Source organism: Perca fluviatilis, chromosome 9, assembly GCF_010015445.1.
Source record: "Perca fluviatilis chromosome 9, GENO_Pfluv_1.0, whole genome shotgun sequence".
In the NCBI taxonomy this organism is placed as follows: Eukaryota; Metazoa; Chordata; class Actinopteri; order Perciformes; family Percidae; genus Perca; species Perca fluviatilis.
In genome coordinates this window covers 8278786-8294183 of record NC_053120.1, presented here as the reverse complement: position 1 = coordinate 8294183, position 15398 = coordinate 8278786, and the positions used below count along the sequence as shown (strand labels likewise).

General features: G+C 39.1%; 1 protein-coding gene across 1 annotated transcript; it reads left to right on the top strand.

Moving 5' to 3' along the window:
- The first annotated feature begins 13476 nt into the window (after positions 1-13476).
- On the top strand, positions 13477-15116 carry rgs16 (regulator of G protein signaling 16). The gene is made up of 5 exons (XM_039810242.1): positions 13477-13630; positions 13924-14007; positions 14124-14185; positions 14333-14499; positions 14636-15116. Exons 1-5 carry the CDS (start codon positions 13587-13589, stop codon positions 14849-14851), a joined length of 573 nt encoding a protein of 190 aa, XP_039666176.1. The 5' UTR covers positions 13477-13586; the 3' UTR covers positions 14852-15116.
- The last annotated feature ends 282 nt before the right edge of the window (positions 15117-15398 follow it).

Sequence of the window (15398 nt, the reverse complement as noted above, 5' to 3'; positions counted from 1 at the left end):
GGTTACGGTGAATAAGCTAAATTCCCAATAAGTCGGCGTGTTCCTTTAAGCCATGTCATCGCCCTAAAATACCATATTAAATGTTTCATAGCATGATCAACATTGGATTTAAAATGACTCATTATTTACATAAAAGTTTGGAAGTGCTGACTAAAAAGTAACTCAAAAACCTCACACAAAACGAAATTGCTGTTTATTACTAAACTAATTTGCTGAAATTTACAGCATACTCAGCATTCAGTGATTCATTAAACTGAATATTGGCCTTCTCCCAGTAGTGACTTGAATGCCTGACCCCCATGGAATCTGTTCTGAAGTATAATGTGTTATGTAAATTTCCTAAATAATGTTCAGCATGATGCAATACTCAGAATAACTATTTAGATAACCTTTAACTTGATCAGTATTTTATGAAAATGACTGCAAAAAATAAGTCCCTACATAACAATGTGTTTGAAATGTGCTCCCTCAGCATTTGCAATCGTTTTAAATAAGCTGATAAGATTTCAGGGGAGACAAATATTTTTCTTTTTTGCATGTGTACTGTGAAGGCCAAACTGTTAAAATACAACAAATCTGGCTCGACAACATGTCACCCTATATGCTATGTCACTGTGTTCCACATGAATGTAAATTCCCCCTTAAATTTTGTGATTAAAAATGAATCTGCATCTATATTTTGTGCCCTGTGTGACTTAATTCTCATAATACCAAAAGCGTATTAGAGCTATGAAAATGCATTCATACACTGATGAGACAGACAGATTGACCGAGATTCCAATGCCATTTTATAACCAGACAAGAAGAAAAAAAACTCTAATAAATGAAAACCCAGTCCTCAATCTGGGGTGATTCATCCTTCTATTTAATGTTTGGAGAAGAGAATGAAGATTGGAATGTCTGGTTTCTATTTACCATTATATTGGAATAATTAGCAGGCATGAAATGTTATAGAACATAAATTAACTGGCTTATGAGCAACAAAGTCAGTTAATTGCTAAGGAAATGGAAGAGAACTTTGCTCAACAAACTTTACATTTCATCACATCCAAGGTCTAAAGTTGCAGCTGCTCAACAACGATGAGTCACAAAGTAAAGAATGGAAAACTAAAAACAGAATTTAATCAAACATTTAAGGCACTATTTCTACTGTCTAGATCAGAGATCTTCAACAGAAGAGTTACTGCAGAAGGGTCACCAAATTATTGTGAACTTTTTAAAAAATTAAAAAAAAATGTCTTAACATGAATCCAACATATTATTAGCAAATATATATCAGCCTATTTGTAAAAAAAAACAAAACAAAAAAAACATTAATGATAGGCTTACTGGCCTATAGGTAAGGTAGTCACTAAGGCAGTCATCCACAGATACAGTTAATCCTAAGGATTCACTAGTCATGTTTCCATCTAATTGTCAATAGAATTTTACAGGTCTCATGGCATGAAAATTTCACTTTAGGAGGTTTTTTAACATTGATATGTGTTCCCCCAGCCTGCCAATGGTCCCCCAGTGGCTAGAAATAGCCATAGGTGTAAACCGACCCCTGGGTAGCCTGCTCTGCATTTGAGAAAATGAAAGCTCAGATGGGCAATGTGAAATCTTGCTCCTTATGAGGTCATAAGGAGCAAGGTTACCTCCCCTTTCTCTGCTTTGCTCCACCCAGAGAATTTGGCCCACCCATAAGAGAGACATCATGGCTTTCAAACGAGCAAAGTGGCAGTTGGTCAAGGCCACACCCCCACCCTCCACCTTGCCCCCCCTCCCCCTCTCTCTTCCTCAATAGCTACAAACACAGAAATGGCACATCCTAAGGAAAGCTCATTGAGGGACTGGCTCTAGTGGCTGTAATTCTGCACCAAGGCTGAATTTCGAGAAAGAGACTTCAGATACAGTATTAGGGGACCACTAAGGTCTATATAAAAGTATCCAAAGAGCACTTAAGCAAACTTTTAAAATGACGCAAAAAAGAGAATGCAAATTAGAAGCGTTTCCATCAACTGGTTTAGAGCGAATAAACTAGACTACGCAAGGCAGAGTTTTGTCACAAGTTGACGTTACGCATGGTTGTAGATTGCAAACCGGCCTGCTACATCAAAGAGTTTAGAAGCTAAGTTCTTAGGCTAAATGGAGAGAGGTAACATTGTAAAAGTTGGCCATCTGTGCAGAATACAGGGTTGGGGCAGAGACATTTGGTGTCAACGAGACAACCGTTCACCGCTGTGTCTACGCGGTGTGCAGGGCCATGCGATTCAAGTTGTTGAACCAATTCTTCAGTTTACCCGACGTGGCTGAGGAACAGGCTATAGCGCACCGCAACTCCACTACGCACCTTGTGCCACAAGTGTACAGCGCACTGGATGGGACCCATATCCCGATCCTTTCCCCATCCGATAGATACCGGGACTATAGTCATGTGAGTTACATGTTCACTACGTCACAACTTATTCGGCAAAGCTGTTTCCATCTCTCCTTTTGTGCATTAACTCTTTTTCGAGAAAGGGAAAAAGCACCTCAAGCGAGCGTTAAAACTTTTTGTGAATTTGAGGACGTTTGTTTGAATTTTGCCGTTTCCATCAACATTTTCTAATGCAATACTTCAAAACGTGCATAAAAATACGAAGACGAAAACATGATTACTGTGCCACATGTATGTTTAACATTAAATTAAGATTCATAAAATCATGCCGACAATTATTTCAATAGCTTAGTATTCTATGCACTAAAAAGGTATGTATTTAAGCTTTAGGCTGTGCAAACATTATTGTAGAACCAGTTTAATATAAATAGAGGGTCCCTGATCCGTCTCTCTCACTTAAGGGGTCCTTGGCTTAAAAAATGTGGAAGACCTGTGGTCTACAGCACCACTTATGAGGAAACCAGTGCTCTTTTCTAGTATCTGGGGCACTGGTGGGATGGATAAGCCCACTGTGACATTATATTTGTCACTGTACTGTAATTCCTATGTATTCTACTTATTTATTACAATAAGTCCCGTAATGACTGCTGCTGTATAAGACTGTAAAATTCTGCATAGGGAGGTCAGGGTGGTTTGTGGGTCCCAAAACACTCAGGAGAGGCAAGTATGTTTGAGTTATGAAAGAAGTTAAGGAGAAAACACAAGACTTTTACCCAGGAAATGTTTCCTGGGAATAATACTTAGGGTACTGGTGTTTTTAACCCAAACCACAAACCTTTTTTCTAATGTGATCTAGCCATTTTGGTGCCTAAAGTAAACTGTCACATTGTCGTATGACCGTCAACTTTTTGTAGCAAAACTCAATAGTCACCGGAAAGTAACAGCCTCATACTCATCTTGTTCACAATGCACTTTGTTGTGTTCAACCACAGCATTAACATTTTTCACAAACTCAATCTTCTTCGTTCAAATGACTTTAAACACACATTTTATTTATTAGTTTATTTTAATGGACAGCAACCAATGGGAAAACTGTATTAATGACATCAGTATCCCTCAATCTCTTCATCATTCTATCCTTTGTTGCTTTAGTTTCCCTCCCACTGCTCTACAGTAGCTCTCTTCTCTCTGAAACTCTGTATCTCTGGTCTCTTAATCAATAGTAAACACGATACCCATGGTGCAGCGCTGCCATGACTATAGATCACGGGGAGGATGAGCAGGATAGTAGATAACTCATCCTGTTCGGTTCTGAGACAAACAACAGAAGTGCGGGAAAAACAACAAAACAAAATGAATTGTACATGTTACCACAATTGTTCAGTGTTGTATTTCATCAGATGATGTAAGATGTAAATATAACGCTCAATTAGTCAATATGTTTTCTACACTGAATTAAATTAATGTGTAAAGTGTATGAGGGCTTGCATGTAGTGATGAACCCACGGAGTATTATCAACCAACTCTGCAGCTCAATGTAGCATTTTAGCCTTGTTCATTATTTTGGTTTTACAACACATTTTCTGTAGTCCCAGCTTTCCCTCATCCAAACTATCTCCAGCTGCAGCAAACTAGCCGATAAACCCACTCTAAGCTACCTGCCCAGCATCAATCGGCGGACAGTTAGCAACTTGCGAACAATGAGTACTTATTTAAAACATCCAGCAGCCAAAGACTCAAATATTTTACTCAGAGGAGTCATTGGAGACCATATGATGTCCAGAGGCAGGACTTTAAATAAATGCCATTGTTTCTCTGTTTGCTGGATGTGCTTATAAGCAAATGACGGCTAACACAAGTTATCATCAGGCTATTACCAAATATCCCGTGGGGTGTAGGGGGGGGTGTAAAACAATGATTTGTTTCAGCATAATATCCAGGCTGTTTCAACATGCTTTATTATCATCTGGGTATAATATGAACAAAGAGCAGTATTTCATACAAAAACCTTTAACAAATCTCCACATATCTATAATGATACTGTATTCTCAGGTCCTTATTAAACCAAATTCCCATAGGACTGGATTGCCCACTTGTGTGTTACCTCTTATTTTCAGTTCCAAACAAGTCTCTGGGAATAATAAAAGTGCCTGCTGCTCCCTGGTATTGACATTACCGATTGTTTGTCTTGATCTCCAAGGCAGCAGGTACATTCATACTGTGTGTATGTGATGTTGAGGGGAGTCAAATATCAGTCCAAAGCCATTCGGCGTCAAGTTAATCATTATCGGTAATTTCTCCGGGGCAAGCTCTGCTGGTAAAGGACCACCTACATGTCACAGTCATTCAACGGCTGGAGGGGGGTTTTGTTGGAGAGAACATCATGGTTATATTTTATTCATGAATGTGAAATCTGGTTCAGCTCAGCCAGATAGCCCTGCTACTCTCTAATTACACACCACCTCTTACACACACACACTTTTAAAAGGTTTATTAATACTTCAGTCAAACTGGTACAATAATGGGTCCCCAGGGGCTTAATGATCTGTGAGTGTAAAATGAAGAGCACACGTGACAGCACAGACGCACACAACACACATTTATAGTTGATGTGGATTGACTTTGAAGAAGGTACCTGAATTGTCATATATATAAAAAGCATCATGTTTGGTGCTCTATCCCAAAGGCATTTGTGAGGAAAACAAAAAGGAAAAAAAGTCTAGTTACCAGTGTTGCTGGTGGGAACCCAAATACTGTATGTAAATAGAAGGAAATGATTAAAACACAGGCGTCATAATGTAGTAGCAGTAGCATATTGCTAAGGAAACAAGGTAACATGTTTTCTAGCGCTGGGTTATCTTCTGAAGATACCATGTGTTTGTTTGGCCACCCATTTCAAATGTTATCAGTCCATTGAATGGGCATTATCAGTGATTATCAGCCTTGTATGGGTAAGCAGGGCCCTGCTACATCACAGTAGTAGGTTCTATTGACATGGTAACGGTCGCTGTTAGTGTCACTTTTTAACGCTCGGGGAGTCCCGTTGGGAATTCAAACAAAACAAATGTTACTTGGTTATAGGTTTAGGCAACAAAACTACTCAGAAAAGATTGTGGTTTGAGTTAAAATACTAACGTACGTTAGTTAAGAACGTTACGTAACTTAAAAAAAAAAAATCAATGTTGACTTTAGGTTTCACCACCATTTTTGATTTGGAAAAAAAACATCTTGACAACTATTACATGGACAGATGACATTTGGTACAGACATTCATGTTCTTCACATGATGACTTTAATCGAACACCACAAGCAGGTCAAAATGTCACTTATCCAATGAAATATCTCTTTCTTCAATCTTCGTAATTGAAGGTTAGGAATCTCATGTGATCTCCAAACTTTTCGTCTAGTGCCATAATCAGCTAAACATTTCTATTTGTCCATACATTGGTTTGTGGCCAAATACCTGCAAAATAAATGCAATTCCCATCAGTCTAGCTTGTATCAAGTGTTAAGTAGCAAATGTTAGCAAACTCACACACATAAATCCAATATTATGAATATGAGCATGTTAGCATTCTAATGTTAACATATAGTTCAAAGCATCATTATGTCAAACAGACATCTTGTTACAGAATCACAGCTACCACCTGTGCAGAATCCAGCTCACTATTGCTTGTGTGACTTCTGCTGTACTGTCTGAGGTTTAATTGCACACTGCACTACTTCCATTCACAATGGTTTCAATTCATGAAATTTGAGAAGTAACAAAAGTAGGTGGTGTGACCACACACGTCTTACATAACTAAACAAATTAAGAATGGATGAAAGGTTTGAACATAAAGGGATTTCTGATATTAATTCGTGCGCAAAAAAAATAAAAGCATACCAGTAATGAAAAACACATGCATTATTTCACAGATTATCATGGTTTGCATATTGTAGGCCTGGCTGACCTCTGTCTAAACAGACTCCTGGGAGTAGTCCCGGATCACAGTGTTGCTGAGGGGGGAGCACACTCCAGTGGTTATTGTTTAACAGCCACGTTGAGCATCTGGCTGGGCCTGCTCCTCTCCTCCCCAGAGGACGATCAGGCAGCTGAGCAACCTGAGGCTGCTCCGTGCACACTGCCAGATACACTTCCACAGAGACCAAACAGGGCCAACTTCACAAATGTTGAGAGGCTTGGGGAAAAGACTGTCCAAGCACAAATCCACGTTTTGTTCAAATTGTCAATATAAGTTAATATAACTGCTATGTGTCTTTTTAAACATTTTGAACACAACATAGTTTGTTAAGCTTGATTATTATTTCAGAGGAATGTGAGTCCTAAAGACATTTTATTTCTTAAAGATACAATTCTAGTCCATATCATGAAGCTTCCTTCCCTCACCTTCGACCCCAAGATTACATCTTGTGAACTCGGTTTTTAAGATGACATTTTGAACAAACATTTGGATGCTTTTTACACTTAAGCCAAGGTATCATTATTACAGTATCATTATAATAACACATCATTCTTAAGATATCTTGCATAGGACAGAACCCTGCGATCAGTTTACAGTCATGGTGCCAATATATGCGCCGAAACCACTTGTGAAATTTGAGCTCCATTAACACTCCAGGCAAACATGGATATGGCCTCATTTGAAGGTGTTGCTCTACCATGACATGTCACATTCCCAAGGAATGGCAAAAATGTGTCCCATCTTCTCTTGTCACAAAGGTAACAATATCCTCCTTCCAGCACCTAAAGCTCACTAACTAATATGTTATACTGTTTGTTTAATATGTTCAAAAACAGAAGTGTACAAACGCCAAGATGTGGTTGTCCACCTTCTCCAGTATGAAGAAGATGATAGTCTAGTGAGTCATGCGTTTAAGTCTGTCCTCTGTCTTTTTTGCTTACTGATGAACTGTTCTTTTAACTGCTGCTCGGTTTTTAACTCTGTTCTATTTATTATAGGGTTTAGATATTATTATTATTATTATTATTGTATTCTAGCTAAAACACTTATTATGTTATTTATTGTGTACGCTGCTAAGTCTGAGTGACAAATTCCGTTCCTTCATGTTTTTAACATGCTTGAATGACAATGAACCAAAATAAATAAATCTGAATCCAGCCAGGTACATAGATTTATAATCTATGTACCTGGCTGGATTAAGTGGATGAGTTGGCTGTCTTAAGCCAACTCATTCGTGGCCATGAAAACATGGAGCAAAGTGAAAAAATGCGGGAAAGCTTTGCCATGTTGACGATAAACACGTATACAGCCAACATATTCCAGTAGACTAAAAACCTAATTATTCATGTGTGTGATGTATTTTTTTCTAGCGAGTGGAGAAATATCCAGCATTAGACAAGAATTGCTTTAATCATAAACAACAAAATCAATATACTGTACAATACTACAGGACCAAAATAAGCTAAATCCTCCATCCTCTTTGTTTTTATCTCCATTTGAAACATTTCTATTGTTGTGCAGATCCATTGGCAAGAATTTACCAATTTACCAATTCATCTTTCCGTTTGAATGTTTCCATTCAGTTATTGGTTTAAACAGGCTTACAGCTGTCCCCTTCCGCTCCTTAGTCACTACTTTGAGGGACCTTCAGAAAAAGAAAACAAACAGACAAACAAGCTGACGTAATGTCGGGAAACATTACAGACACTTCCTGTGGCATTGACCTGCATGTTGGGTTTTTCCTATTTTACCTTCTTTTCTCCAACACATACAGGCTGTGAACACAAACAAGCTACAAACACAGGGCTATTACTGGAAAATGATTGCTTTGGCTATGCTTTCAACGCTTCTTCGGGCACAAAGTCGCACCAAGTCTGCAGGGAAGCCTGTCCACAGTTGAGTTTTATTGACTGAACGGTGATGGTGCACACATGCACCAGTTGTCTCGCAGCGCACTGGATGTGTGCACCCACAGGAAAACATGTTCAGTAAGCTTTGAGTGTGTGTGTCTCTTCTGCAGCCTAATTTGTACATTCTGTATTGTGGGAGTGATTTGCAATCAGCATCACAAAGCAAAGCAAATTGAACAGCTGGTAAATGCTTCTTGTTGAAACAAAGGAGTGCAGCCTCCTTTTCGGAGCATGCCGAGATCTGTATTGTCCTCCTGAGCACAACGGTCTTTGAGCCGTATTGTCATCATCAATAAAAACACAAAGAACAAGATGTTCCAGTTGGAAACTATCTGTTCAACAGCAAACCGCATTTGGACCCAATTCTGATTCAATATTCGGATTATATCTATCAAGAGAAGATTGATTGAGTACACTTGTATTGCTTCACAATTATGTTGCAGATTCACCCACTTGCCAGTTCCTTAAAAAAGAATGTAGTCCAATACAACATCCCTGCAATAGATCTAACCATCTTAAAAGCTCATAATGTTCAGCTTTTTTTGTAAATGTTTTAGAGAAATTTGAATTAACCTAATGGTCATTTTGGAGGCTGCACTTTGTGGTACTTTTAAATTGTGTTGCATTAGGAGGTGTTTCTAATATCCAGTCTAGCCTCATTGTTACAGATGGTGTATATATATATATATATATATATATATATATGTGTATGTATGGCAAAATGTCAGCAAAGTGTACTTATTAAACTGGCAATGGAGTGTACACACCATTGTAATCTACACACTACTTCTTAAACAGTCACCACGTTTCCAACCAGACCAAATTTCACTGTGAAAAAGTATTCAAACATCCAGGCTTTTACGATTGCATTAGAATCCACTTGTGTGCCATCTGCATTATGCTCAACATGTTCCAACTAGTATTTGTGCCAAAATATAGCTAAAAGGACGTCTGTTTGTAGTTAGCACTGTGAGCTGCTCTTGACAAATGACAAACTTCAACAGCTAACTGGGCTAGCAACAAGCAGATGCTGTTAAGCCATTTTGGAAATCTTAATCTCACAGAATTTGGATTTTTAACTTCAAGGAGATGCATGCAAGCTTGAGAGGCAAAAGCAGGTTTTTGCACACAATATGTGTTGCCATCAGAGTGTCATTTACAATCAAATAATACTATTATTGCCTGTTGCTGCTCCGTTTTCCAACACGGAGTGAAAGTACAGTGTCAGGGACCTCATCGGATTTATTTGTCATTTTCTCTTTGGTGATTATGCATCATAGAGGGTGGCATAACAGCATCCCCCGACGAGAGGATGATCCCAATCCTGCTTTCTCATCTCCGCAGCAGAACCCAGATGGAGGTGAACTGTGAAAGGAGCACGCTGTGCTGAAGATGAGCTTTTCCCTCCATCACAGCTGAGCCCAAATTAAACTAAAAGGTCTTCGCCCCGGCTAGAGATGAACAGAGATGAGAAAAGACTTCTGGTTTTAGGTAACATGAGGTAAAAGGGCTTAGTGAATAATAAGAATAGAATTGTGGGTTGAGGTAAAGTAGGGCTCTGATACATAAGTATCCTAAACTGGCCTCAGCCTCGATTCTGTCCCAGAAGTGATGAAGCAAGCTAGGAGTGAGATGTGACCTTTCGTTTGAGGCTCACTCATACAGGTAAATGTCACTTCTGGTTTATCAGCATTGCCTGCGTTTCCTTGGTGCTTTTTAATATTCTAATGTGACACATTCAAGATAAGTTGTCTTCAGTGTTCTCATATAAAGGCCATTTTTTGAAATGTAGAGCAAATAACTGTAAAATAGTACATCAAGAATCAAATACTTTTTGACACAAAGATATGTTTCTATGTTTATTATTGCCTTTTGATCCTTCACCATTTCTACAAGAAAGAAAGTCACATCTCTAGCAACAAAGCCCTTATTCAAGATATATTTGACTTTATTTGTTGATCCAGAGTTTGGTTGTGAGGGGAAAAGTGCCAGGGGCGTCCTGAGAACATGTCATGGCTTATACAATATAAACCCGAGACGCTGCTGAGCACAGTCCGAGAGAGAATGAGACATCAACTGTGTGAGCAGTGACAAGAACACAAAGGACTCAAATAATAGGAATCAGCGTGACATGGCAATAAAAATGTCCGTATCAGTCTCAGTCGTGAACTGAGCTAAATGTGTCGGTAAAGTTAGGCAATGTTATTTTTTAGATAATAAGATGGCTAGGTAGATACATAGAAAACACAAAATCACCCCTTAACTCACTCTTTCTAGGACTGAAAACTGGGCAAAGGTGCTCCAGAGCATCTAAACAACCTCAATACTGAAAGCATCATTCGCACAGACAGAGAATCTGTCAGCAATAACTATTTAACCCATAGAGTAATAATCCTATTACTTAAATATAGTAACACCATACAATACCATATTATATGTGGAACATCAGCGTAAAGGGATGCATGACAGTCAGAGGCCCACAAAAAACCAGACGATGGCTGATCAAACAATGAAACTCTCTCTTGCTTAGATCCAGAGAGGGATTACACCAGAACTGTTTTTCTGAGAAACAAGATGTTATCTTATATCCAACCCGGTCTCACGGCAGTTCGTGTAAATGTCCACGTTATTCTTAATCTATTGATACGTGTTCACGGAGACGTTTTTCAGAAGTGTGCTGGCATCAAAGTATGAGTGTTTGAGTAGGTGAGTGGGTAGCTGGGATCCCCCAGGCTCCCAGGCAGACCTTTATTCTTTTCTGGCAATAAAAAACGGTGCAATTAAATGCTCCCCGGCAAAATGAATCCGGACAGGTTAGGTAATCCCTGTGCAGTTGTTTTGTGTTTTCCCAGCTGGAGCCAACCACTCTACATTAGGTGACTCACCCTAATTAGTGCTGCCCAGCAATATTCTTATTAATCTGGACTTTTATTTTATTAATCCTTGTTTTCTCAGTGCCTTTCAAAGCAACCTGTTTGAGTAGCCATTCCAAAAATGCTTAGTATCTGATCTTCCACCTCTATGGTTAGTGATTGAATATTAGGAAAGAAATCCGGACGATTAAAGGAAAACAATATTGTTTGGTAGGAGATGGGATGTGAAAGGCGTTCTATTTCCAATTGCTAACCACTATCTACTTCGACTATTGCATCTGAGAGGACACAGCCATTGTTCACTCAACCGCAAAAGGTCAAACAAATAGTTTTTTTTTCCAAAGCATTCAAACAAATAACCCAAGCCATGACTTTTCTTCCACCCGCTTACTCTTCAAAGGATCCGTCCGTTCAAATTCTATAGTTTTCTTATCATCAACAAATCCCATGAAAACACTAAAACCAACGAGTGGATCCTACAACAAGTATTACTTCAGTCAGGAGAGGCTCGTTCAGGAGTGAACAATTGGTTATTAAAATGGGCGCAATAAAAAGACTGGCGATTAGACCCATAGTGACGTAATCATGATGGAATGGTAGAGAAGCCGTGAAATGGTCTCACCAAAGACACTATTTCCTCCTGTTCGATCAACATTAGTTAAAAAAATATTGTGCATCTGTTGTAGGAAATTATTTTTTTAAATGTGAAACTATTATATGTAATTGTGACATGTTTTAATTAAGTCTTCATTAGGAACCAATGGGCTTGGGGCTGAGAGCCAGGGCAGGGTATGAAAGAAACACTAGCCCATTACTGGTTCACTGTTGAACAATAAAATATATATAATATAAGTATATACAATACTCCTCGTGATCAAACTGGTAGACATAAATGCCAGAGTTTCTTGTGTCTTAGTGTATATAATGTGTTGGTCTGTGGTGCAAGAATATTTTGGTTATTCTAGTCCAAAAAAGTAATTAGTCCTTGTTTCAGTATATGCCGAAACATTTTCTTCTATCGTACATTATTATCTCTATAAAGAGGGAAATAGATAGTGATGTCTCTTAATAAAAGTCCTGAATCTAGCTGTCTCTTAGGAAGTGACTTAGGTAACACATTTATATCACACCACTGACCTCTGACAACAAACACTTCTTTATTAGAGGGGAGTAGATTTTATCCATCACACAGCCATGTTGGGTCTCAGTTCCTCGAAACGCCCATGGCCGTAGACTTGCGTGACGAGTGAAACACAATGTTTTCACTGTTGTTTAGATGCTCGAATTCCTGTATTTGCTCTGGTGACTCTAGGATCTAGCATTGAAGAAAACCTCAACAACATTACAAAAACAGACATTATCAATGATTCCTGTTGCTTTAATCAGCTACAGGAACTTCTCTATTTTAGAAATACGCCACTGTAAAGCAGTGCAAGTAATGAGTCATTACCATTCTTCAGTCACATATTGCCTTAGATTTCCTAATGGCCCTTTAATCTGAATTATATGATGAACAAATCCTTGATAAGCAACCTGCAGCTCGCCATATGGGGGACTGCCTCGCTTTCAGCTTTATTGTGTTGAGCAGAGTATTGTTGAACTGTATTTTCAGCTTGCTTACAGTAATGTAATTAAACTAAGTAAATACTACATTTCCTTCCCATCATTCCCTGGAGTGAACACCTTTATCAGCTCCATAAAGAGGCTGGGTGTTATTGTGTTTACCAGCAGAAAGGTTCTTTATCAACCTGCCTAATTCTTAAATGATGTCTTCTTTGTGCAAAGTCGAGAAACGATGTGACGACACAGGATGTTATTAGCAGATCGGCTTGTGAGGTTACTCGCAGATTAATTGCTTAAAACCTTTATTTGCATAGGGGAAACTTACTGAGGACAAGCTCTGCTTTGTAACAAGTTGTAGTTGCATGATAAAACACAAGTTTGAAGCTAAAATGTGTTGATAAACAATTATGATAAAAAAGGTCAAATATGACAAATAAGTGCCAAGTTTAAGAATATTCTAAAGGTTACTCCATTTCAGAGGGAAACAATATCTTAAAGCTCGCTACAGTATTCACACATCTGGTTTAAATACTGCAAATGTTCTATTTTCACGTGCGTAAATAAGTTGTTTTGAAAGAAAACACTAAAAGATTATTAATGTGTCGTGTTTTCAGGGACATGCAAGACAAACATAGCGTACTGTAGAACAAAAGTGGCATTTATCATTTCAGTTATTTCCCAGCCTTGTCTTTGTATATCCTCTCTCTCTCTCTCTCTCTCTCTCTCTCTCTCTCTGTCATTGGCTGAGAGGGCTGATGACATGTCAGAAGCAGGGGAGGTAGGACTATAAAACCTCTGCTCTGGCTCTGTTCAGACACACAGACTATCGCGCTCCCTACTGAGCTTTACTAAACGGATATTTAACTGCCACCCGACCGAGACACCACCCCTACCAGCTCCATCCTGCTGCTACAGTATGTGTAAAGGACTAGCATCGCTGCCTACCTGCTGCTTGGAAAGGTACATAAAGCGCCATGCAAACACTCACGTGGCTGATGTTTTGGGATTTGGATTACAGGAAATGGAAGACAGATGTTTTTTTTTTTTTATCTTTATGTTATAAAAAATATATGTTATCTGTGTGAGAGCATTGGAGAAGTCAAATGAGTGTCCGTTATAGGTTATGCTAAATTTAGACTTCGCACTCAGTGTGGATTCATGCTGCGTTGAGTTTTACCGCACAGTAATGGCTTGTCAGGATGCAATCAAGGTGTTGTGAAAAATGTATCTAACCTGTTTTCTTGTCCTCACAGGGCCAAGGAGCTGAAAGCAAGGCTGGGGAGCATTTTGCAAAAATCCAATTGGAATCTATCCTGCTGCAAAATAGGGCATAATAAGTAAGCATCACACATATTGTGGTATATACTACTACAAAAATAATTTGACATATGTTGTCACTGTGTGCTTGGTTGGAATTCTGGGTTAAATCTAATCTTGCTTCATCTATTTTCAGGCCAACCCTGGAGGAATGCCTTAGGTGGAGAGAGTCCTTTGAAAAACTCCTGTCCAGCAAATGTAAGTACATATCTCGATTTTCTTGACACATTTGCACACAAAAAATGACCAGTAAATGCACACTGTAGATACACTTATAGACACATGGAACGCCTGCAGGGACATCATATGCCATAATAAGTAATCAAATTTCCTCTTTCTCCTCAGACGGACTGTGCGCCTTCACAGCCTTCCTGGTGTCTGAGTTCAGCGAGGAGAACATTGCGTTCTACTTTGCTTGTGAAGATTACAGGACTACCAAGTGCACTGCCAAACTACCAGCCAAAGCCCAAAAGATCTATGATGAATTCATTGGCAGCGACGCTCCTCGGGAGGTAAGGCAAACCAATATCTGAATCCGAAAAGTTAGATTGTGAGGCCTAAAACACATACTTTGCAGTTAGGCTTTGTTATAGCTGCTAACCTCTCCAAAATGGAAAGAAAACTAATGTCCTTGTCCTTTGTTTCCAGATTAACATTGACCACGAAACTCGTGACATCACCAGAGCCAACATGCTGGCTGCGTCACCTTCTTGCTTCGACCCGGCCCAGCACAAGATCTACATGCTCATGGCCAAAGACTGCTACCCTCGCTTCCTCCGCTCTCCAGCCTACAGGGATCTAGTGTGCCAAGCCAACCGAAGCGCCAAGGCCACCAAGCAGCGCCAGCAGGAGAAGAAGGCGTGAACTGTCTCCATAATCCGATGGAGGCTCGTTAGTGGTTCGCCTTAAAGGTTGAGAAAGCAAAAGGCATGACATTAGGCGTTGCGTCATAAAGCTGGACGCAGGTGCAAACACAGAGATCGTCACAAGACCAGCAGTGGATGGGTTTGTTCTGTAGACGCCGACGAGTGAAGAGAAAAGGAAAATGGAAATAAAATTGGAGGTTGATGCCTTAAGTGGACTGCTGTGTGAACACAGATGAAGTTTGTACATCAAGGTCAAGTGAAAGTATTACAGACTGAGTGACAACCAAAACGGGAGGGAAGGAGAAAGCACTTTTCTTTGCCATTAGGCAATCATTTGTGGTTGTGATGTGCAATGTATATCTGTCAAAGTCTTACACTGTTTGCGAACAGGCATGAAAGGTACTTTATGATTTTGTATTTATTTGTATTTATTTGCCTGTAATATATGTGTGTCACATTCTTACCAAAAACACAGATGAAAAAAACATGTGCAATTTAATTTATATTATTATATTTATATCACTTTTGTCTTTTTTACGTACCAG

Coding starts and splice junctions, on each gene's coding strand:
- rgs16 (XM_039810242.1), top strand. CDS start 13,587: ATGTGTAAAGGACTAGCATCGCTGCCTACCTGCTGCTTGGAAAG. Junction 14,008..14,123: donor TGCAAAATAGGGCATAATAA/GTAAGCATCACA, acceptor ATCTATTTTCAG/GCCAACCCTGGAGGAATGCC. Junction 14,186..14,332: donor AAAACTCCTGTCCAGCAAAT/GTAAGTACATAT, acceptor CTTTCTCCTCAG/ACGGACTGTGCGCCTTCACA.